This window comes from Salvia splendens, chromosome 5 (assembly GCF_004379255.2).
Source record: "Salvia splendens isolate huo1 chromosome 5, SspV2, whole genome shotgun sequence".
Classification (NCBI taxonomy): Eukaryota; Viridiplantae; Streptophyta; class Magnoliopsida; order Lamiales; family Lamiaceae; genus Salvia; species Salvia splendens.
Window position 1 is genome coordinate 43352111 of NC_056036.1, and position 25199 is coordinate 43377309.

Here is a 25199-nt window from a genome sequence, read left to right on the forward strand (position 1 = left end):
GTTCGACATCAGATAGAAAACGATCTTTGCTACAAGGTAAAAGCAATTATGGCGGATATTGAAAATAGATTTCATGTGAAAATTAGTTACAAGAAAGCATGGTATGCTCGGAGGACAGCAATTGAGCTTGTATATGGTGGATGGGAGTGGTCATTCAAAGTTTTACCAGCTTATTTGAAAGAAATGCAAAGACAAAATACTGACACAATTGTGGAATGGAAGCATGATGACATATTAAGCAATGGCATGAACAAGGTGTTCAAGTACGTATTTTGAGCTTTTAGACCAGCTGTGGAGGCTTTTCAACTATGCAAACCAGTTTTAACGGTTGATGAAACTCATCTACGTGAACGATGTCGAGGTAAAATTCTTATTGTCGTTGAATTTGATGCTAATAAGAAATGTTTGCCTGTTGCATATGCCATTGTTGATGAGGAAACCAAAGATCTTTTAATTTTACATTATCACATGGCTACATTGTTGAGTAGAACTGAAAATTTTTCATTTACAAATACAAAAAATAAACTAATTTAATGAGAAATATTAGTGTCAAGTTCTAACCTCAGCATATTACATAAAGATTAAAGACCACTATTCAACACACAAGGTATTCAACATGAAGTGCTCACAAGAAGTTTGTGGCAACACTGAGGTCGTTCAAGTTAGACATGATCTGCATCCGTGTCGTACCAATCTGATTAGCGATTTCTAGTTGATCTTCGAGCGCCAGCATCTCGAAACTGCCAAAAAAGGGTAACTTTTTATTTCATAGACAAAGAAATAGGCAAGTAAGGATGTGTGTGCGAAAGAGAAAGATACGTACTGCACGAGCAGCTCACAATCGACAATGCTGTCAGGACCTGGGCGATGAGCCTTTCCATTCGAATGGAAGTGTCTGAAAGATCGTGGATTTAGTCCAGCGACATGGCAGACAGAATCTACGAGCTTTTTCTGCAATGACTGCAGACGGCGAAAGGTAAGTTCCTCCAGAGGTGCAATGCAGCCAATGCTGCCTTCCAGGGTACCAAAAAGTAAGGCAAATCGGTTTGTCTTATCAGAGCCAGGCATAGTTCGATCAGCAGATGTGGGAAGAAGCTGCAACCGTAGAAATTTGGTAATATGGGCGCCAACATGAAACTCAGCTCTAGACAGAAGCTTCTGTCCTTTCCAGCTCTCTGATACTTTTGGAGCATAATAGAATATCTATATGTTGCAAAAAAAAGGGTACCAGTTATCACATATAACCATTTAAGTATATGAGCATATTACAAAATATTCAGAAAGAGAAAGAAGACACACTATATTTATACATATATTTTTTAAACTAAGAAGAATATACTTCACTTGCAATTACCAAAATAAAATACACATATAAAATACAGTATTAAATAGAAAATAAAAAGGCAACCTTAAAAGGAAAAAACACACTCGAAATGTTTCATTATTTGTTCACAAATGTGCTAACCTGAACATTCTTCTGGTCATCTGAAACAGTGAGGCTGAGTGTGCTTCCATCGATCAAAAACTCAGTTGCTAAACAATCAAGTGACCCAAAATCTTTTGCCAACAGATTGAGTTGAGAGCCCTGCTCTTTCCAACTAAGAAAATATATGCTTTTGTGAATATCGCCGAGAAGAATAAAATTTTTAACCTGCACAAGTTTCATGATTAACAGCAAGTCCAGTAAAAAAACTTGAAAGTTCATAATAAAGCTACAGTGCTGCATCTCTTTTAGAGTTTTATAAAACCAAAGATTGCAATTAACAAGATAGAAAAGCATTTTAAGTTGAAAGTTAAACATAGATCCTAGCTTTTTCAATTCAAGTCTTAACAATAATGAAAATCTAAGCAATTGAAAGAACTTGTCTGCTATCTTAACTGGACAAAGATGCATCAACTGAAAATTTTACACTGGCAACATTCAGCTTCCTTGCAATTGAAATTCGAGGATGTTGGCAACACCATATTCAGTGATAAAATAATCTTGAAAATATTTAAGATTTTGATGTCCATACTGAACAAGAATGACTAGGATGTTCAGTTGGGAACAAAGCAATTATAAATAGGACAAGTCATGCCTCTGCAACCATTAACCTACCTCTCTCTGTATAGCAAAATGCACATGATAGAATTGCTTGGACCAAAGCATAGATTGAAGAGCAAGTGAGATTTGTTTCTAGATAATTATGAGTTCACTGTCTATATCCGTCCTAGGGTCAAGGAGCAAACATGTTTAAAATACACATGTTTCATGTAGAATAAAGAGGGGCTTACGATGTTTAAGCTCACGACATAGAGAGGTGGAACATCATGAAAGGCAACACCGTTCAACTCAGAGCCTGTCCATTTGTGCAGAATAATTTTAGGACCTGAAGCAAGTAGTAAATGGCCTTGAAGTGATGCAAGAGCTGATATAGCACCCTTCAACTCCTTGGAATAGACTTCTGTAACCTGAAAATACTAGGATAAAGTAAAGCATTGAAGTAATAAAAATATAAGGGCAGGATCAGACACCAATATGACTGGTTGAAACTCTGGAATAAGTCTCATGCAACTCTCATATTAGTTAAAAGAGTCCAAAGTAAAACATCAGCTACCTTCACCTGTATATTGTCTGAGATTCTTTCAACAGAATATAAAAGAATGCGTCCTCTTGCTGCAACATCCTCTCCTTGTACATAAGCAGTTCCAATTGCCAAAAGTGTCTCATTTCTTTGTGCAGTTGTGTTCTGAAAGTACATAAACACAACATGGACTATGAAAATTCCACAGATATCTGACCATCTTCATAAAGAAAAAGGCAAAGCCAGATAGCACAGGGGAAAAATGGAGAAAACAGTGTCAAATGTCCAATGAAGCAGCAAAATATGTGAAGTTGAGCTTACAAATAACGTCACCACTCGCACAGTAAGAGCGTGTTCAGAACTTTGCATAGGAATAGTAGCCCTAGTCTGCCAGGGGCCATTTATTTTCTCTGGTTCCATAATCCGAACCTCAAATTCTTCCATGGGATATGTCCCCTCCATATTAATATTATCATGCTCAAACTGATTTCCGACTTCTTGATCAACAAGAGATGAGAGCACTTGATTAAGTGGCTTGAGCACCTACATGAAAATTCAAAAGAACGGTTAGTTAACCCAGCTTTAACTTTATATCTTATTATCATTTGGTAATCGCAACATGGAGAAGCAGAATTGGGTCACGTAAGTACTTATGGAAACAGACTTCAATATTCAATAAGTTTGTGTGCTGATGGAAACTATATACGAAACTGATTGCTGATACACTAAAGAAAAAGACTGCATGATAGAGATTGCCCTTACTGGAACAGAAACTATAACAGGGTACAAGTTCTTCTCTGCAAAATAGGTAACTTGATGTGGAGTCCCCTTCAGCCCAATCTGCCAGCACTCCCAATAGCCAATGGAGAGAGAGCAAAGGCACCCATACAAAACACAAAGAAAAGCAACTTGCATGAGCAAATTAGGCACATATGACCAATAGCATACAAATTGACTTGTGGAGAAGAGAAAATCGAGAACTGATGGACATGCACCTTTTGTACAGGCCAATAATTGTCATATGATAAAGCTGGAAGCTGGCATATTTTCAGAGCACCCTGAAAAAAGGAAGATTATATATTGCTCGTTGACATAGCAAACACGGTTCCGGCAGAATTACATAATTAGAAAGCTAACCTCTGACGTTATACATATAAACCCATGGTTGCAGTTAACATTGTGAAGAACGGTGAAGGCTACTATAGGTCCATCACACCCCTTAAACAGAAAATGGTAATAGTGATTAATGAGCTCATTAATTAATGGAAAACTGGAATATGAATATTCTAGTATTACAACAAAATGCTATAAGAATAGTGGCTTAGTAATTGAATCAAACTAACCTGTGGGTGCATCCGAAGACGTTCTCGAAACATCATAAACCACATTGGCCTTGAGCCAGAAAGAAAAAAACCTTGTAGACCACCAACATTCTTGAAAACAGTGATGCGTTGTGAGCAGACTCCAGATGGTGTCTCTTCTTTTGCATACGTGTCCAAGGGGACACGAACGAATCGTAAATTTCTAAGCCTAGATGCATTCGCATTGCTAAGATTAACAGAGTTCTGAGAAGAAACGACACCCTCAGTCTTGGAAGCATTATCTGAAACTTCATAAATGTAAGCATGATAACAAAGAATGGTCCCATCAGACAATATTCCTAAAAGGAATGGCCGGTTATGCTCAGAATCCCATCTCTGCATAGACAGCTCAACCACCTTTATACTGTGATTGGCCTCTTTTCTGACTTGTCCAATATCTTCAGAATATTTGTTTGTGAGGTTTATATGATTATTCGCTGCGCCATGGAAAAATGTATCTAAGATGTGGCTCCTTCCAGATACAAATTTATCGACCAAGAAAATACTGTTGAAGTTAGGTACATCAAATATCTCCAGATCTCCATTGTCATAGCATAGAACGCAGTACACGTCACCATGATCATGTGTTGAACCATCAGCCCCATCGATAGCCTCACCAATCCCAGTAGAAAGCCAGGCATCAGTACTTGTCTTACGAATCCATGGTTCAGGACCTTTATCATGATAGAGAGTGCAAGCTAATACCAACTTATCAGAGTTTTCAGATACTGGTGGATTGATGACTGAAACAGAGCAGGTATATGGATCTGGGACAAAAGAATCATCAACCAAAATGTCAGGAAAGGTTAAGTATACCATATGACGCTTGGAAATAAGTAAAAAATATGTGTTGTATCCATAAATGTCTCTCTGAAAAACAAAGCATATATGTATATTGATTGTAGACTAGAATGTTTGGTCTGCAAGATTGATCTCCAAGGGATACAAATTTAATTCCATTTTGTATATTTAAATAGAAATAAAGATTCTTGAAAGCAAAGTACATACAGCGAACACAGCCAAGTAATTGCAATTTGCAACTCTATAAACTTTGTCCAGACATACCTCCAACAAGAAGCTGAATGCTTCCATCAGTCATTCTCAGCAACACATAAGGATCAGCTATGGAAACTGAGGACACAGTTGCCCCATCAGAAGCTACATTCATCTCTGTATTGGAAGATTTTAAGCTCAAATCTTGAGTCATAAAAGCACCATCAAGTATCCGAGCACCACGAGCAAATACTTGGATAACTCGACGTCTGTTTGAATATTAGCATGAAACATAGTCACTTATTAGAATTTCCATCAAGGTATTGTGCTAAGATAAACTTTTTCTACATAAGCAGGAATCCATGCATTCAAAAGCTAGGAAAGATTTTCAAACTAATGTCACAGAAATTTTTGATGCACCAAGGTGCCAAAACACTCTCCCTCTCATAATCTTATAAAGAAGAGAACTTCTCACCATCAAATCTCCTAATAAAGCATATTTGTGTGCTGTTAAAAAACAGCTGACAATAAGTAATTTGAACCCCATGCATAATTTAGTCTTTAGCAGAACTATTTTTCACCTCCTTCCAGCAAAAGGACTAATTTCTTCCAGAACCTCCAACCCCCTCCCAATAACACATGCGCGCACACATATACCAGAAAGATGTTGTATGATGGTTTATCGGTAGACTAAGAAACACACCTTCCAAATAAATTTCCTGCAGCAACTGTAGTTCCTTGGACGTAATAGTCCACATTTTCAGTTACCTCCTCAAGATTATTAGCAGTTTGCAATACCTGTAGAGTAAAATAAGAACAGAATACAACTATAAGAAAATAACAGGTCAAGGCAATAAGAGTTTTATACAACAGATAGTGATTAATATCCAAATGTTATCTTCTTCGGAAGGAAAAGGTGAACAACAGCATACCATTGTACGATTTTCCAAACTAATAATCAAGTATGCATGATATTCATCCTCGTCAGCTACTCCTTTAGAGGAGTCACTGCGCAAATTCTTGTGGTAGACAGTCCAAATTCCTTTGCAACCAGGTAATGATTCCTTCAGAAACAAGGTATAAACAAACTCATGAAACAATCAAGGAGAAACTAAAATTCTCTTAAAGCTTTACATTCTGCGAAGAAGAAAGTAAGAAGCTCTCAATACAGTTACTCAGCCTTAATTTAATTATACAACTTATCATAAGACATTATGTTTAGTACCCTAATAGAAAATGCTATACATCATAATATAGTTCGCAAGGATGTATGGAGACCAAATATTTAAGACCCTAAAAAAGGACACTTTCAAAGAGTAGATCAAACATTTTATGTAGTATATGTTTTCTGGGAAGATAAGGAATATTAATCTAGCCAAAAAATCAAACGGGCTTGGTCTGATTGACATCCCAACTGCTAAGTTCCAATGTTGAAATAGAAATTCGACATTCACAGATTCTAAGAAGAGATATTCTTATGTTTTTTTTAATCTTAATTTGACAGTTTTTCAAGAGAATTGCAATGAATTTCATATACGATATAAAAGGCCACAAGTGTGTAGTCTAATAGTTTTACCAATAGAAAACTAAGGTTATAAAACTGAAGGCATCGCATGACAAGCTAACAATGTAAGAATAACTACAACCTACTTGATTTTTTTACTTTTCATTTTCTGTTCTAAAAACTTACTGACTTATTCACAGATAAATCATTCATATTTACTACTACTAGACATTAGAAAAATCATGTGTACGACAGTAGGGTATAACATCTTCCAGAATTATACAAGAAGCACAGCAATAACCAGATATTTAAAAAGCCCATGTAGTGAGTAAAAGGAGGTGTACACACTTGAGTTATTGTATCTGGGCGGATTGATTTTTGAAGTACTGTGAGAGCACCATTTTTTCCATGGCCAGAACAGCATACCTAGATAGGGGATGCATACATGATTTGTATATCAGATAACAAAGGACTGTAAATGTCTGAACAATGAAGGACAATTTAATAAATAAGGACAACACTTTTAGCAATGCATTGGTTATCAACTGATAAGCCAAATTAAACTGAAGAATGAAGCTACAACTAACCAGTTCATAATTACTTTGCTTCGCAACTCCTGTAGCACTTGGATCGCCATTAATTCTCATACCATAAGAGAAATCCTTTAGTGGACCAATATTAAGCAATGAATCCCGTACTGCAAAGGTAAAGTTTTTCTACAAAAACCAAATAACCAACTCATCTCTTAAAAAATAGAAAATTCTAAAATATGTTTCAGTATTAATGCATTAAAACCAAATGTCAATTCAGCAGCTTAGAATGAAATTTATCAGCATACTATGAGAGATCTGGCATGACATCCAATCAAGTTCATCAAGGTCAAATTACAACAGAAACAGAACCCAAGATAGGAAACCATAGGATATCATCTAGTTAATACATATGACTTCACATTCGAGATGAGTACAACCTCAAGTCCATAAACATAATATCGCTGTTCTACAATTAAGATTGCGCTTCAGTAAGAAAGTAAGATGCAAAGTTCAAAGCAGCTAGAATTTTAAAAGGCTTGTCAATGTTTGGAATTTATCAATCCTAGGGGAGAATGTGAAGAAAACCTTACGGTCCCAAACTTACAATGAGAGATCCAACAATAAACACAAGTCAAGGTGGTCTAGTGAAGTTTAGTTTTTACATTCATCCTCAAAGCAATTGTTGAGCCTTCTGATTGAAATCTTTATTAGATAAATTATAAATATGGGCTGTATTCAAAGCAATGTATATTTTTAGGCTCTCTTTTGAGAAGATTCTCAGAATCTGCTTAAAGCATTTTCCCAAACAAAATTCAAGCTCACGAAGAGAGGCTGATGTTATATAGAGCACCATCAACTATAAAAACAAACATCACAGATAGGCTGAAGAAGCATCTTCTACGATCCTAATGAAGCACTATTGTCAGTTTGTCACAAACTTTAATCATTTCTCCAGCAGAGAATAAATGGCAAACTTGATATCAAAGCAATATATGATACGTATAGAATTTTCTTGATGCTAAAACAATTAAAAATTTAAGGTTAGTTATAAGAAAAAACAGGCCAGTTCTCTTTGAGCGTAGTTCTACTTCACATTAAAAAATCATAATAAAATTAACACAATGGAGGTCAGCAAAGAATGCAGATCATGGTTTAACCTGAGCTATTTGAGCATTGTTTGGACCTGTGCCATAGAATGTAAGTTCCTCGCTGGTAATCAAATCCTGCAATGCATCAGAAGGAGATCTCCGAAGTCTCTTCATTGAAGGGGCATCACTTTCAATATCTCCAACCTAGAGAAAAGGAGAACATGCACAGCCCATGTTGAGTTAACCGTGCCTTAAGATACATAAAAAAATTAGAGACTTGCAAACCCCATGGCTAATATTATGCCAGCACTTACAGAGTCCACATTTCAAGATCAAGTCTTATTTTAAGAAAGCAAACTTGAAATATACTCATCCTGAGTTCTAACAGTCAAAATGACAAACCTCTTCCTTTACACCATGATTTAGTGTTGGAGCTCCAATTCCAGAATAGTACTGTACAAGCAGACTATCACCCAACCGACTGCCCAAAAAGAAAAACGAGCTTCCAATGGTAGTAATGTCCTACAAAAAATCAAGTTCAATTGATGAAAAATCTATTATTGCAGAGGTTCATCAGGTAATGTGCAATAACAAGAACTTAATGTGGCTGACCGATGTAAGGACTGAAGCTCTTGACTTCATCAGTTCAAGCCTCTGAACAACTCTGCAGAATTGAATAGGACAGCATATCAAATATACAGTATATGACTACATAAGTAATGTCACCGGCCTAGTTTTTACACAATCAAAGGCAAGCCAACAATGCATAGCCCAGGCATATATTTATACATCATATTCTACACTTGAAGCTTAAGTATCTCATTTTTGCATACTCTCAACCAAAATGATACACATCACTAGGTAGTCTTTCAAACCAGATCTGCAGAGGTTTAATTTGGCAATATTTGAAAAGCTATAAACATAACATAAAGAAATTTCCAGATATTCCCAGTAACACGCTCTACCAACAGATCATAAGATAAAATTGTTGAGCCAGATAAGTCAGCAAAAGAATATTCTAAACACCCATGTCAGAAACAGAATATGTAAAATTAGATGCAAGGGTTGACTTAGTTAAACAAAATGAATACAGCACTTCCATATGTCTCCAATAGGAGAACCAAGTGAGAGTAATAAATCGCCAACCTCCCATCATAAACAAGAGTAAGCAAAAGCAGCTCCCCAGATTTAGAGGAGAACACAGCAACATCATTAGTTAACCATGTCGCAGTGGCGGCATCAAGCTCCGTAGTAAATCCAGACCTAGGCATCTCTTGACTGAAAGAGGAGTGCATGTACATTAGAAATAATGCAGCTTCTTAGTAATAAAGGCTAGGTGGAGATATCAAACATTCTAATCAAAGTTATTAACAGTAAGTACTATGTTTACAAATATCACCTTTAAAACCAGCAAACCTATATGTACAATAAGTAGTTTTTTAGGAACGGGGCGGAAGAACAATGTATAACCTATCCTAAAAGGTGGCACCGTGCTTTGTGATGCACTTATTCCTAATGTAAATCATTATAAGAGGCAAAGTCAGCAATGAACCAATAGTTAGTCTAATAATACATGCACGGTCTAACTTAAAAAACTAGTAGATTATATTGAATGGTAATACATCCTTCTCCACATATTATAGAGAAAAGAAGGGGCAGAAAGAAATAGTGAAGCTGAAATTTCACCTTCCATCTGCGGGAACAGCAAAATTGTTCAACCCCAAGTGACATGAAGCAGACTGACCAATTAAGCATCATCAGATATAGAGCAGGACAAAAAGAATGGAAAAGCAGGTGATACCGAAGATGCAATGCCAAAAAGAGCAAACCTGGCTATGATAATGAATTGTATTCGCACCAATTACAAGAACTCCGCCAATAGGTGAAGGAACTGCAAGGAGCTTGTATGCATCATGAGGGAGATTCTGAAAATCATATAGAAAAATATTGTAAGTAGTTCAAATTTACATTGGTTGGAAATTAGAGGGTGGTCATCTTTAAGCTAAAGTACAAACTCCAACGTTCTTCCTTTGTAATTTATCAATGCCTAAGAAAGGTAAAAACAGAAGATAATTGAGGCATCATAACGAAGGCTTTCTCAATGATGGATGTAGGTTATAAAGTTAACCTCTAGCACCACAAAAATAAAATATGATATATTAGCGTTAGCACGTAAAGAAAAAGAATTCCTAATGAGACCCTATAGGTAAAATAAGAGGATCATATTTAAAAACACTGACCATTGCTGACCATATGAGCGGATGCTGCTTTAATGTTGTATTGACGCTGAGTGCTGAAACCATACAAGTGTGATGTTTCCAAGCAACCCGACCCGCCCATGTAAGCTCATGTTCATGAAGGATTACCACAACAGGCTCAATATAACCTGAAAATTAGCTTTTAATCATTCAAAAAAGGAGTGGCTAGGAATTTGTTGAGGTTCATAATGAAATGAAGTTGCAGATAAAAGATATACAAACAGATCACAAATTAGTTGCCTGAATCTTAGAGAAATATAATCTGGATACTGAGGACCTAAAAGCAAAAAACAAAAGATTAAATAGAAATATAGAACCACTGATTAGACCAAGCAATGGCTACAAGTAACACTACATCACAGCAAATCAAAAGAATCCTCTTATAAGAGGCCTTTGGTGTACCCAAAAAAATTATGAAGTTGAGTTGAGAATTTATTATAAATTGATTACCACTTAGTTGCCGGCGGTCAAGAGTGTCTCACTGAGTTGGAGTCGTCTAGAGACGGCACTCTCACTTAATTTAATCCACAACCACATTAAATTATAACTTCTAACTTTTAACTGAAGAAGGTGAAAAATCTGGTAACTACAACCTTAAAGCATAAAACAGATTTTTTCTTTATCAATAGCATCAAATTATCCAGGTTGGAGAAGGTTTCGACAATTCCACCTACTCAAAGGAAAATATACCGAAAACATCTATGCCGTAGACTTCCCAAACTAGTTTTTTTGCACTGCAATCAATAAGCTCAACTTAAACTTGAGATTAAAGGAGCGGCAATGATGAGAAAGTCAATAGCACCAAACAAGAAAAAGTCAGTCTACATAATTTACATGCAAAAACACCTCAACTGCCTTTTAGAAAACCACACTTGATAGAATTAAATAATGCAGTCATTTATTAACATTAGAAATCAAAGCTATCAAACAAATGTATTAGGAATTCTATAACTTGGAAAGATAAAGATCAGATTAGCACCCAATTGAAAATACAGAACAGAAAAAAAAATTATCATGAGCCTTTTTTCAAAATTCAGCAATTAAACATCGAGAGTTACAAGAAAGGAAATTTGTGTGCTGAAGCCCATAAGAAAGTGCTGATTCTCAATCTGGTGCATGCCTTTTATTGACTATTCTGAAGTATACAATCAAAACTTTCCAGTGACGTATGGGTAAGGAAATTACAATGATTAGGAAATCTACAGCAACAAAAAGCATACACAAATATTTGAGAATATATACTTAGCCACATTGGACTTTCTGAACCAACCTTTTATTAAAAAGGATTCCAGAAAAAACAAATCAGAATTCTTACCATGGATGAAGATGAAATCTTTAACGTGCTTCATATCAAGATCTCGTAAGCCAACAATATACGATGATTCAATTCGAGATGCAGCAGCTGCCCTGAAAGTACTGTCCTCCGCAGGTGCAGTTAAACCAGTGCTAGCCTAGCATCGCGTTTCACAATTGAATTTACAATTTTTTAAAAAAAATAAAAGCAGTTACTACTTGAAAGCAGCCTAATCCACATGGCTCAAACATTCATCAACCTCAACATTCGAAATAGTTCATGATACAATATGGAGTAAATATCTAGTAGTAGCAATAGAAATATATATCATGTTCCTAGTAATCAAAATATTCATATTAAAAGAACAGTAACAGAGTAAAGACAGATCAGTTACAAAACCTCAGCTGCTTTGAGGACTATCATTTGTAATCCATATGCAAGGACTGCAGCACACCTCCCCAATGGATCAACTTTCACTAGTGGGCCTCTTGGGAAAAATTCTCTGCCTCTTCTCAAGTGAACCCAATCAGAACCCTCAAAACAATGCATGGAACTGAAAGAGAAGAAGTAAAAGTATCTATAAGTAAATTACCACCAAACAGCATTCTCATGATAGTTTGTGTTGAGGCATACTATTCTGTGTGCAACTTACGATCTGAAATTACTCTCCATAGCTTCGGGTTTGTTATATATCTCAGGATTTCAACTTGTAGGCAGTTAGAGTTCACAATTCCATGTTTAAGAAATATAGCAACATATATAAATAAAAACAAATCAAAGACCTATTTTTCCTGTCACAAATAATGTAAAGAGCTACTTCTATATGCATATGACTACATGAGTGCCACCAATAGCAGCATAGAATGCGTTGCGTTCCTTCAACATGTGGGAAAGGAATATGCAATAATAAGATTACATCACACCTGGTTCGTAGCCCACATATTGATTCATCAAACTCCAAAACTGAGATCTTTGCATCTCGAAAAGTCAATATAATAGAGTCTCTCCTCCTTCCACCATCAGTAGCTCCATTTGGTAACACCTCCAATGACTCCACATTGCCATGCAGCCTACACCACATTAAACAAAATTGAATTAGCATCTGAAATAACGAATAATAGTGTTGTGCCATTGCAACAAATTACTTGAGGAAACTGACACTCATTCTGAAAAATTGTGGGTGCAAAAAAAAGAATCATTGCTAATATTAACAAAATTTACTACAGTAAATAGCAACATTTTAATCCAAATTCCAAAACTAGGTTAAAATACTGAGTGCGACAATGATGATGACGTTATGTAAGCTCAACCACGACAACTACTTTCTTAATACAATCTTAAACAATGTGAAAGACAATAGGTAATAGAACAAAAAAAGTGAGTAACCTTGATGATACATTTGTTGCATTTGATGAATTTAGCTTCATATTAATACTCAATAACATTGTTGCAAACAAAAATTTCGCAGTTTTACCTACGAACATTCAAACATCTCCGACAAATTTCAACTAATTCCTCCAATCATCAATTTGAACACATATAATATTAACTAACTAAAAACAAAGTATAGCTATGCAAGGCATCAAACCAAACTGAAAACTAAAACCAAGAGGACAATTTCTCAATACAACATGTCCTGCAATACAGTATTTTCCTGGAGCATCCGCCAAGCAAAAAAATGCAACAAAGCTTTTCAACATTGCACAGCTGAATTATTTCCCCTCCCAATGAAATGAAATGCATAATTCAAGTAAATACTAGATATAGGAAAAGAAGAAACCTATCATGGCAAACGAGCTCAAGTGAGGCACCGGAAACGCCAGCTAAGACGGCTCCACCACCCTTGGGCTCGGCAGCAGCTTTGTGAGCTAAGGACGGAGAAGCCTCTTCCTGAATTCTTACAATGTAAACTTCAAGAACGTTGGCGGCAGCAGTAATGAGGTTGGGAACCGGTCCAATCGGCTTGGTGGAGGTGGTCCAGTCCGAGTCGATGTCGTCGGCGGTGATCGGAGGGATTTTGGGCGTGGAATCTGCGGAGGAATGGGTGATGAAACCCGAGGCGCAGTGCTCGATGCCGGTTGCCCAATGCATCATCTTGAACGCCGCGAAACTCATATCTGCAGTTGAGTGGATTCAAATGGTGGAAGTGGGGATGAGTGATGGTTTGGGGATTTAGGGTTTTGCTTAAAACCCAGATGGCGGGATATTGGGTATTTCAGAAAAGGGATTAATTAGGACAGTTTCCGAAATGGAGTAAGTCTTCAATCCAAATGGTAATGTCAACTTCTAATTTTTTAAGGTCGATTTTGCTTCATTGATTTTAGACTTTATGGTCATCCACTACGATGTCTCTATACCGTCCCTTAAACCGTCCATTAACTACTATTTGAAGACTCGACTGTCCTTTTTTTCTTCATTCCTTAACTAAGGGACGGAACCTGCAACGCTTCGTCCCTTAATTATCCCTTATTCTGTCACTTAAATTACTATTCATTCAATTTCATTTTTTATTTTTATTTCCACCCAACTCAATTAAAACAAACACACTTTATTAAAAACACACAACATAAAAAAAACACACAACATAATTTAAAATACAAATTTATAGAAAATAAAAAAACTACTCCGCCGGCGAATCATCACCCCCCGAAGGCGGTCGAGGTTGAGGGGGAGTCGGAAGGCCATGTTGTGCTGCCATATGCACAATTCCGTTCCACCAGGCCGCGAATTGGGAGGGCGAGTAGCGGGAAGTGTCCGCCATTGTAGCGGTCATGTACACCGCCATAAAGTGTGTCCGAGCCTCCCCGCGAGCCCGATCCCGAGGCCGCCTGGCTTGATTCGCCCCGGCCCTTCCTCGCTCTAGCCGCTTTCGCCGCCTTCGTCCCTTGCGGACGACGGCGCCCGCGGCTGGATCCTCCAGCATCGCCGACCGTACCCCCAAACTCCTGCGAGGTAGCCTCTTGTGGGTCGATGCCCTCAACGGTGTCACCACCAGACGAGTAGTGGCCACTCGTCGTATGCTTCGTGCGCTTCAAGGTTGAGCCTGAGCTGGAGCGGACACCGCCGGCCCACCGTTCCTCGTCCTTGACGGCCTGCCAAACATCAACATATTTGAATTGGTGACGGGTGTCCTGGTAGTAGGCGCGCAAAGTGGCCGGCAAAATGTCGGCTCCCGTGGCGCCGCTTTGGTAGCGAGCCGCTTCGGCCGAGTAGATGCCGCAGAATTTTTTTACCTGTCTGTCGACTCGGTCAAAGTGAGAGCGGAGCATTTTATATTTGCGCTTGAAGGAGCCTTTCGGCTTTATCTGGTGGTAGACCTCGCAGATCTTTTTCCCATAAACACTTTCGGGCTTGTTGATTCCCGACGATGGGATCGTACGAGACGGTGATCCAGGCGTTATACACCGCCAGCGTTTCGACGTTGCTGTACGAATGCCGGCCTAAATCCTCTTCCTCCGCCTCGTCTCGGCCACCTCCACCGCTTCGAACTACTCCCGGCGTGGGATCAATGGTAAAATCCTCCCGAATCTGGGATAATCCCTGCGAATAACGCGGGGTGGAGGGGCGGGCATATGCATCAACGTCAAAATTGGGTGGTTGGTATCCCCCGGGCATCGCCGAACTCTGGGTGCCCGGCGTCGACGAACCGGAACCTCCCAGTGTGTTGATCATGGTCTCCCAATCACCGAACGCGTTGAGATCCCATCCGCCGGAGCCTCCACCGCCGTAGTTGCCGTCGCCGGACATCTTGTGATGAGTTGTTAGATGAAAATTGGAGATGAAATTGAGATGATTTAGGAAGAGTAGATGTGTAGTTGTGTGTGAAATGAGGATGAGTTAGGAGTATTTATAGAGTAAAAAAATTAATTAAAAAATAAAAACAAAAAAACGATAATATTATCGTTCGAATTTTTTTTCATTTATTTTTATTTTTTTTAAATTCAATTTTTAAAAAGAAATTATTATTGCGTCAGCACGTGACGACGCCCACTCGCGGGCCGGCGAGTGGGCGTCACGCACGACGCCGGGTCGAGCCACTTCGCCGAGGCGCGTGGCGCGACGGCCCGTCTCGTGTCTTGGAGACACAGGCCGCGGGACGGGATGGGACGCGAGACGAGACGGGCGCTGCAACGCGTCGCGCTGCGGATCCGTCCCTCCGGGACGGGACGCGCCGCGCGCCGCGTTGCGGATGCTCTAATTGAAATATAGAGTCTCAAGTAGGCTGAATTGTTTTCAAACTAGTCCCTCTGTTAATTGACACTAATTTTTTTTTGTCATTCGCAGTTAATTGACATTCTTACTCTAAAATTCCATTATTTCATTCCACTAATTCTCACATTAACTAATATTTTCTATACATTTTTATTGCATTTTTAAAATTCATGTCAAGTCAATCAGTGTCAATTAATGAGGGATAGAAAGAGTATATTTACTGCCTCCATTCTTGAAAATTAAAACTCCATTAATTGGTAAAATAAGAGCATAATATTATTAAAGGAAAAAAGAAAAAGAAAAAAGAGAAAGTAAGAAACTTTAAAATGAGTTTTAATGCACCTCGAGTAAAGTAAGAAAATAAAATTAATAATGTAAAAGAGAAAAAAAGAGAGAGAGAAAAGTAAGAAAGGAGAAGATAAAAAATAATAGAAGTAGTATTAGTTGATTGTGAAATCCACGACCTAAAATAGAAAATTTAAAATTTTATATTTTAAAGGACGATCCAAAATAGAAATAGTTTCTCTTTTTAAGGGACGGAAGTAATACTAATTACTTAAAACCGGGAATTACTTTTTTACTTTTGTCAATATACCTTTCCAATGATGACTTTATTTAATGGATGAAAAATCATTTTCCAATTAAATAGGAGTATAATTTATCAGCTCTATGTATATTTTGAAGATTATACATGTTGCAACCCCATCTTAAAATCAATTGGCAATAAGTAAAGCATAACATCTCAATTTAACCATCCAAAAAAAAGAAGAGGATGCTTGATAAAACTGAGAATTATGTCCCACAAATACTCATCGGTCATTTTCTCAATTAGAAACCTCGATAGTGTATCCTCTTTTGCATCCTTTTACCCACGCTCTCTCTTACTGTGAAGGAAAACTAGTAATTTAGTCTGACCATTGTCTCGTAGCTCAAATATTATACTATCCGTAAGACTCTATTTATATTACCTTTAATTTCAGCATCTGTATATTTATATTTTTACAAATAGTAGTAGTAGTTCACTTCATATTTTATACTAATAATTTAATATTTTAAAAAATAGTGGTAGCATCACTAAAAAATTACTAAAACTCATAATCATCAAACTTCATCTTTGGCACGTACATTTTTCAAAATAAAATAAAATATAAATTAGATATATTAAGTAAATTATGCTAACAGTAATGTTGCATAATTTAGAGAAAAATAGAGGAAATCTTTTAGTTGGATAAAAATTATTGAGCAAAAATCTAAGAAAACTATTCGTTAAATAAAAAATCTAGAGAGTTCAAGATAAAATGTTAAGTTATGTAACTGTAAGTCTAAATGTAAAGAATTTAATGTTTACAACTAAAAAATTTTAATCTTTTCAGCTCACTACTAAGAAGTTTTAAATTGCACCACCAAATGGATAAAGAATAAATAAATAAATATAAGAAATAACACCCCTCTTATCAAAAAAGGGGGGAAAAGAACATAAGTAACAAATTATAATGTAATCCTTCAGGCTTATCTTTACGCATTCCAACATTTCTTAATAATATAATTTTTTTTCCCAAATGTCTAGAATATAATATTATAATGGTATCTTATCTTTCTTTCAAGGAAGATGAGCACTAATTTTATGCAATTTATTTTTATGTATTGAGTCAAAAGAATAAAGTAAGATAGATATTACATTTGTCTCTTAAAAATAGAAATTATTTCAATTTTGGACCATCTTTTAAAAAAGAAACTTTAGCATCTATCTATTTTAGGATATGAGTCCTACCATATCTTAACTCTACTTTCACTACTTTTTCTCTTTCTCTCTCTTTTTCATCCTTTTTTTCCTTTCCATCTCACTTACTTTACCTCTTCTCACTTACTTTATCAATTATGCATTAGGATATGGACCTTACAGTCTGCTAACTCTACTTTCACTACTTTTTATCTTCCTCTCTCTTTTTTTGTCCTTTTTTCCTTTTCATCTCACTTATTTTACCTCTTCTCACTTGCTTTATCAATTATGCATTAAAACTCGTGATAGAGATAAAGATGTTTTCATTTTTTTAATAATTGATCTTCTTAATTGGGATAAACTGAAATAGAAAGTGGAATGGAAGGAGTATTTATTTCAAAAGCTTTTAAGCCCTATATATTAGGCCAACATGTTATATTAGGCCAACATGTTAATCCGAAGTTGGAAGAAATTTATAATCCAAGCGGGTTCCAAGTTCCAAAAGTGAGGTATCCGTATCCCCCATGAATTTGGGATTTTAGGGCTTTGTGTGCAAGAATGAAAAAAACATGAAGATACGGTAATTCCAAACGGCAAAATAATTAATAAAAAGAGCTCTTATTTTGTCTGAGAAACAAATAATACAATATTGACTAGAAATAATACAAACATGATTGTCGTTAATTCGATTTCTGAGATTTGAGTTATTGATTTGTGAAATTGGATTCATGTAGATTTCTCAGTCACTACTATTGAACAATTTGAAATTTGTTGGTGAGGCATGTTATGAAACCACTTTGTTTAAGAATTTAATTCATGGAATGTCGATTGAGATCATTGTGAAATTCATGAATAAGGTTCATTTTCTTACTTTTTCACATTTATAAGGTTGGTTCATCATTCATCTTCATGAAATCCCCTGTTATAAATTTAAATGCATACAATTTTTTCTAGAATCTCTCTCTTTTTTAGGACATTGCAGGTACATCCATAAGTTCTAATCCGCTCACTAATGCATATTCGTACGAAAAATGGTTACCCCCGAGATTTTTTGCTGATGTTTCTCAATATTTGTTTGTGTAGGCAATCTAAAACTGCACAATAATTGTGTAAGCAGATGACCTCAAGTCAGATGTTTCTGTCCATGACCGAAGAGGTATATTATAGAGCATATATAACTAATCCTGAAAGTTACATGTAAAAATTGAGGATTGTTTTGGCTGATTTCTGAATTTGTGGATGGGATATTTTGCAGTTTGATATGGGTGATGTTCTCATCAGTGGTAAACAAAGTAGTGGTATCACTGGTATGTCACACCACATTTTTCACCACTTTGTATAGATTTGAAAAAAAAATGTGAGATACATGTTGTATGCATTTTGTAGACTATTGCACCTAAGGATGTACATCGTTTCCGGATTCTGTGACTTCTCTTATAGCCGGTCCAACGATATTTGCTATGCTTTAGTAATCAGACTAGTAGGATGTTTGGCTAAGCCTATTTAAAGATGTTAGTAGATTTATGCTAATGGATCATTTGTTGTAGACTGATAGCCATGATCAACCCATGCCATACAAGTATCTGGAGTGGTAAATCAAGAATGCAAGTTTGTGGTTCAAAAATATGGCTCATCTATTATGGATATTCTCTTGAAAGAGGTAACTTTTCTTGTTTTTGATGCTCTACATTTGTTCCCAATTTCTGATGTTGCTCTCAACCATGGTTTGGTATGTCTACGATTGCAACCAGATAATATATATGGCCAACTCGGGGTGTGCGCAACCCATGGAGCAAGGCTAGTGCTCGTCTTCATAGATAGTTGAGCTTAGATAAATTAAATATATGATAATTGAGGTTTGTGTAGATGGATATCTGATTTTCAAATGCACAAGCTTTGCTCAATGATAATTGGAAGGACTGAAGAGAGAAGAAGGTAGAGATTTTATCAGTTCTAGAAGCTGCATAATGTTCTGATCTCGATTTACTGTTTCTGAAGTTGTAATTTACTTATTACGGGTGTGAGGGGTGTCTCACCTAATCATATATTTGTATCTGTGAATGTTTTCTTAATTGTTAATCTATAAATTTATAAACTAGAAAATAAAATTTGATGTTTTTTTTAAATATGGATTACTATTAGCGACGGATTTTTCGTCAGTAATAAAATTTGAGGTTTACTAACCAGCTTTTTACAACAGTGCATTCTGTCAGGAATATGTCATTAATCTCTTTCTGGAGAATATATGGATTTTACTGACGGATATTTTCGTCACTAATTTCCATTTTTTTGTAGTGTGCACTATTTAAAGCGTCTCTAAGTACAAGTAAAAGCGTCTTAAATATGATGGAGACGCACGTTAAAACCGTCCCAAAAATTAACTCACCGACGCTAGCTAAAAGCATCATTAATTGGATTTGGCACGTTCCCGGTAAAGACACTTTTTAAAGTTTCGTGATGTATTTAGTAACACGAAAAAGCGTTCTCAATTAAGCAAAATGTATTTAGTAACACAAAAAGCATCCTCAATTAAGCAAAAAAAAACATCCTTTGAGCTCTTTTTTCTTGTAGTGTTAGTCTCAATTATAGACAAAATGATGCCATCTCGATCGACAACCCAATTCTTGAAATCCAAGTTGAATAATATGATTTTAAATGATAAAATATGTCTCATAAATTTGAAAAATGACTCACCATAGGAAATTGTTACAAATTTCAATGGTACATAAATTTTTAAGATTAATTTTATAATTCATTTAAAGTGTATAATGTTTAAAACTAATATCCTTCTAAATGTCTAATAAACATTTCCATTCGAATAGAGCTTAGTCGGTGAATTTTTCCATTTGAAAGAAAGTGTTAACGACATGACAAATATATTATAAATATACTTGTATGTGCTTTGTAACATCCCGAATTATAGGCACCAATAAAAGGTTTGGATATGTGGTGAGGAATAGTAGTTAAGTTAAACCGTAAGGTATAAATTTGATACGAAATGCCGATTAGTCAATTTTCGGCAATTTCTTTTGTCCGTGTAAAATCATAAATCGAAGCTAAGGGGTAATAATTTTATAAATTACAAATTATGGCCTAGAATAATTGTTGATAATGTGAGGAATTGTTTTGGGCCATTTGAAGGTAATTAAAAAAATTTCTATCGCCGATAATTTCAGTTTTTAACGAAAACGATCGGCGAAACTTTTGAAGATATAGACAGGAATAATTTTGCCTTAAACTAGAATTTAAATGCTAAATGATGATATAAAGAGTTCCTAAATGTGATATCATATGATAGGGCAATAAAATGTTACAAGATAATTAATTTATTTAAAAACTAACTAAATAATTAAATAATGATTAGAATTCTCTAGAGAATTCTTTTGTCTATCATCAACTCCAAACCCCCCCCTCATTTCAGCCACAAGCACGTCCTCCCCCTCTCCATGGAAGACCAAAAGCTTAAGCTTTTTAATTTCCAAATATTTGTCATTTAATCGGTAAATCGATCGGGTAATCTTGTATCCGCCAGCAAATCGAGGTAGCCCTTTCTTCCTATTCTATTTTTATACCTTGAACTTGAGTATATGTTGATGTTGAAGGGCTGAAATTTCATTCACTCGGGGGTAGGAAAACTAACCGATTAAATTTCGATATATTGGCGTTTACGCGATCATAGGCCTTCATTTGTCGTTGTTTGATATTTGAATTAGAAGTTTGATTACATGGATGTGAATTTGGATGAATATTGAACAGGGGGGGAGCTGAATTGATGATATTTGATGTGGAATGGTTGGGTTTGAGATAAAAGCTTGAGAAGAATCAAACTCTCTAATCTGCCGCCTCCTAGTTTGAATTATTAAGCATTTTAAGAAAGGTTAAAACTTTTGTTTAACAATTTTAAAAATAACTATATTTAGTCTTGAGGTCCCCTGAATTTTATGGAGAATTTAGGAGTTCAGTTACTGCATGTATAAATTGTTAAGACAATACCGCCGGAAACTGTCAAAATTGTGGTAAACTGCCATATTTTAGTATGTTCTATCCGAATTATTCAGGGCATTTAAGGTCAATGAAAACTTGATTTCATAATTTCTAAATTAACTATAAGGTGTCTCGTTGTTCTCTGAATTTTGTGACTAATTAAAGAGTACAAATACTATTTATAAAAATTGTGTAGAAAATGTTGCCAGAAACTGTTCGATTTTGTTAGTCTCTGGTAAAAGGAGAATATCTCTCAAACCATTAGAAATTTTTGAATGAATCTTGTTGGATTATAAACTATACTTCTTTGGGCATTTAAAAATATTAGGTCAAGCCTCTAAATCCTTCCGAATGAATATAGAATTTTTATGACGAATCAGTCCAGCGCAGTTGTATAGTTAGATGATTTAAGTTAATATAGCAAATTAATTTATTTAGATGATTTAATGATGAAAACATGATCATGGGTAAATATGAGTTATTAAATGGTACGCTATTTATATTATGCATAAAGCGAAGGAGCATATAGTGCGTTTTGATCACAAAGGAGTGGATTTAGAGGGTAGAGAAGTATCAAGGTGAAATAGGCTTATGTTCATAAGCCTGCGAGGTAGCGTATCCTCTCTATGGTTTTCGATTCTTTAGGTTGAGATGATGTGTGCTATAATGTGATTATATGTGAGATGTTTAAATAATGTGCTTAAATATGCTTATAATTTAATATGTGGATTATTATGATTCTTATTAATTTTAATATGAATGATCTGTGGAAAAAAAATGGTACGAATATGAATAAAGACAATGGATATGATATGCAATGAAGTGTAATAAATTATGAAGATCTGAATAATGTGAAATATGTCTGAATAGATTATGAAAAAAAATATCTGAATATATATGAAAAAGAGTGTCTGTGAATTCGATAAGAATGATTATCTGAAGTGATATTTGGAAATGGAATAAATGTGAAAAAGAGATTTGAAAGAAGAATATGAAATAAAACGTCCTGTTTGCTTGGTCATATGTGTTGGGTACAATTGGCATGCCATAGGACAGCAGCGCTGCATTATCTGTGATCACTCGTCTTCTGGATAACCGAAGCGAGGATCGTCTGTTATCTGATGGGCCCCTATCTGATCTGTCTGATCTGCACCCTAATGGGTGGTTTGATTATCTGTCCGCACCCTCATGGGTGGTCTGATTATCTGTCTGCACCCTCATGGGTGGTCTGATTATCTGTCTGCACCCTATGGGTGGTCTGTGCGGAGTCCTCTCGAGGACAAAATCCGCGTCTGCATCTGATTCTGTTTCTGATCTGATCCGTGTACCCTGCCTGAAACCAAGCAGATATTGGGGCTATAAGATAAAATAATATCTGATGATTTCTGAATAAAGGATCTGTAATCTGTAATCTGTGATATATGATAATATAAGATAAAATAATATCTGATGATTTCTGAATAAATGATCTGTAAGCTGTAATCTGTGATATATGATAATATAAGATAAAATAATATCTGATGATTTCTGAATAAATGATCTGTAATCTGTGATATATGATAATATAAGATAAAATAATATCTGATGATTTCTGAATAAATGATCTGTAATCTGTAATATGTGATATATGATAATATAAGATAAAATAATATCTGATGATTTCTGAATAAATGATCTGTAATATATGATAAGATAAGAAAAAATTAATATCTGATGACTTGTGAATAAAGGATCGGTAATATGTGATATGTGATATGTGATTTGTGAAATATGATATATGATATGATTGTTGATCGGTCCTCACGGAGGAAATGATATTTTATGTTGAACGGTCCCCGCTCGGGGTAATTAACACGGAAGAATAGTATACGAAAATAAATGGTAAAATGAGAAAAATGTGATACGAAATGATATATGATGATATGCGAAATCTGGAGAAACCAAAGCTATAAGATACAATGAAAATGTTGTAGTATAGAAATAAATATATGAATCTGTTATCAAGAGACCATAAGAGAAATATGACGAGGATGATATGATGAATATATATGGGTATCTGAACAGGTATGCTTTGGTGTGAAAATTCTGAGAATTTGGAATATATATATTGTAAGAATAAGTCAAGATAATAAGGAAATGGCATTAAGAATGAAATCTCTGAAGAGACATGAGTAAGAATATATGGAAAAGTTGTATGACGATAATACAAATAAGTTTGATATAATGAGATTGTAAGTAATTTTGGAAATCTGTGAAATTGAAATGAAAACAAGCAAAAGATTAAAAAGGAAATAATGTAGTTATTATAGTTACTATTGTCTTAGCTGAGAGGGTTGGATTCTGTAGTTTGGATATTGCTACTGGGCTTTCGAGCTCACTCCCCCTCTTTCCCCCCTGCAGGTTAGAGTCGACATTATGTCAGTGGTGTTGCGCAGCTTTGCATCTTTGGCGAGTCACTGGTGGTCAACTTGGTTTAGTAGTCGTGGCATGTTATGTAATAGTTTAATCTTTAACCTTCCGCTGGATAAATGTTAAGTTTTTAAATGTAATAGATTTTAATTATGCTTTTAAGCTAAAAAGAAAAAGGAAAAATTTCAGCACGGGTTTTCGATACTGAAACGTGACATCACTTATTCGGTGGGTTACCTACCGGGTAAGGGGTGTTACATGCTTTCTATGGTTAGGTAGGATTTAAAAAGGTTGATTATAGTACTAAGTACATGAGTTAAAGAGTGTTTATAATGAATATGTATTGCTTTTATGCTAGTTATCGTGATACTCCTTGTTTGTTGGTATGCACAAAAGAAGAATAGATAAAGCGAAGAGAAAGAAAGGAAATAAATGTGAATAATAAATTAAGAATAGTTTTAGTTTTTAGGTTTGAAACTAATTTCAAAATTATGTTGATAAAAGCAGTATTTGGATACATTATTTTACATCATAAATCGTGGAAAAATGGGCGATAATATTTAAAGTCCATATGAGAGTTAGTTAGTACACCACAACTAAGCAATTAAAGAAATATTTGATAAAAATATTGAATTTGACAGAATCGAAATACTGTGAAATAAATAGTAGTCCATAAAATCATAGTGCAAAACAAAAAAAACAAAACCAAACTAGTGGTAATGTGGAGTTGGAGTGAACCAAAAGGTAGGTGCAAGCCCCCTGGGTGTCTGAGAGGGATGAGAGGGATAGTAGATGGAAGATAGTTTGGTATCCACATAATTAAAGATGCCAATATCATGGCAATCGTTACCTATCAAATCATCGACGAAATATATGGAATCGGGTGTCAAGTTGAAGTCCGCCGCGGGAAGCGCAAATGAGTTGTTGGGTCCGACAAACATTGCCAAACCATCCAATGAACCCTCCATTTTGGTGAGTGTCCCTTTCTTGACATCGACTTCATAGACGTCGAAACTAAGGGTTTTGTGTGGGTAGTCGTTGCCGCCAGTTGAGGCGACGATTCTCATGTAGGATCCGTCGCGCCCAACACGACCGTCCAAGTGATGACGTTTCACTAGAAATAGGCGGTCGGAATGCTCGTCCATCACCAGATGCAGGGGGTAAGCGAATCCAGTGTAGACAACCGCCTTCTCATCCTCCTCCTCATCACCATACAAGGGACTATTCCACAGAAAGGAGGGAGATTGGAGGTCCCAGCATTCGAGCGAGTCAAAGTTTA

General features: G+C 35.9%; 1 protein-coding gene and 2 long non-coding RNA genes across 9 annotated transcripts; 2 read left to right on the plus strand and 1 right to left on the minus strand.

The window, feature by feature from the left end:
- Positions 1 to 431: 431 nt before the first annotated feature.
- On the minus strand, positions 432 to 13847 carry LOC121802041 (cleavage and polyadenylation specificity factor subunit 1-like). Of its 7 annotated transcripts, none has more exons than XM_042201583.1 (26): positions 13376 to 13847; positions 12519 to 12665; positions 11995 to 12148; positions 11617 to 11752; positions 10284 to 10429; positions 9873 to 9968; positions 9730 to 9782; positions 9190 to 9321; positions 8656 to 8707; positions 8446 to 8565; positions 8113 to 8247; positions 7010 to 7138; positions 6771 to 6848; positions 5851 to 5982; positions 5622 to 5716; positions 4991 to 5187; positions 3908 to 4692; positions 3702 to 3782; positions 3560 to 3622; positions 3327 to 3404; positions 2886 to 3107; positions 2604 to 2729; positions 2275 to 2451; positions 1466 to 1651; positions 824 to 1203; positions 432 to 740 (listed from the first exon to the last, which is right to left on the minus strand). In XM_042201583.1, the coding sequence occupies exons 1-26, from the start codon at positions 13708 to 13710 to the stop codon at positions 626 to 628; spliced, it is 4350 nt and encodes a 1449-aa protein (XP_042057517.1). In that variant the 5' UTR covers positions 13711 to 13847; the 3' UTR covers positions 432 to 625. The 7 variants fall into 7 exon arrangements, with proteins under 7 accessions (XP_042057517.1, XP_042057515.1, XP_042057516.1 ...); XM_042201581.1 differs by having other exon boundaries at positions 2275 to 2460; XM_042201582.1 differs by having other exon boundaries at positions 2598 to 2729.
- A 4774-nt stretch (positions 13848 to 18621) lies between these two features.
- On the plus strand, positions 18622 to 19180 carry LOC121804464. The gene is made up of 3 exons (XR_006051157.1): positions 18622 to 18683; positions 18783 to 18834; positions 19075 to 19180. It is a non-coding gene; the product is annotated as an uncharacterized LOC121804464 (long non-coding RNA).
- A 1255-nt stretch (positions 19181 to 20435) lies between these two features.
- On the plus strand, positions 20436 to 24111 carry LOC121802747. The gene is made up of 3 exons (XR_006050843.1): positions 20436 to 21068; positions 22026 to 22121; positions 23912 to 24111. It is a non-coding gene; the product is annotated as an uncharacterized LOC121802747 (long non-coding RNA).
- The last annotated feature ends 1088 nt before the right edge of the window (positions 24112 to 25199 follow it).

What these genes read in the sequence shown, in the direction of transcription:
- LOC121802041 (XM_042201580.1), bottom strand. Translation starts at nt 13,710, where the DNA reads ATGAGTTTCGCGGCGTTCAAGATGATGCATTGGGCAACCGGCATCGAG. An exon ending in GCTGTTCCCGCAGATGGAAG is followed by an intron (nt 9,322 to 9,729) that starts GTGAAATTTCAG and finishes CTCCTCTTTCAG; the next exon opens with TCAAGAGATGCCTAGGTCTG. An exon ending in ACTCTTGTTTATGATGGGAG is followed by an intron (nt 8,708 to 9,189) that starts GTTGGCGATTTA and finishes TCAATTCTGCAG; the next exon opens with AGTTGTTCAGAGGCTTGAAC.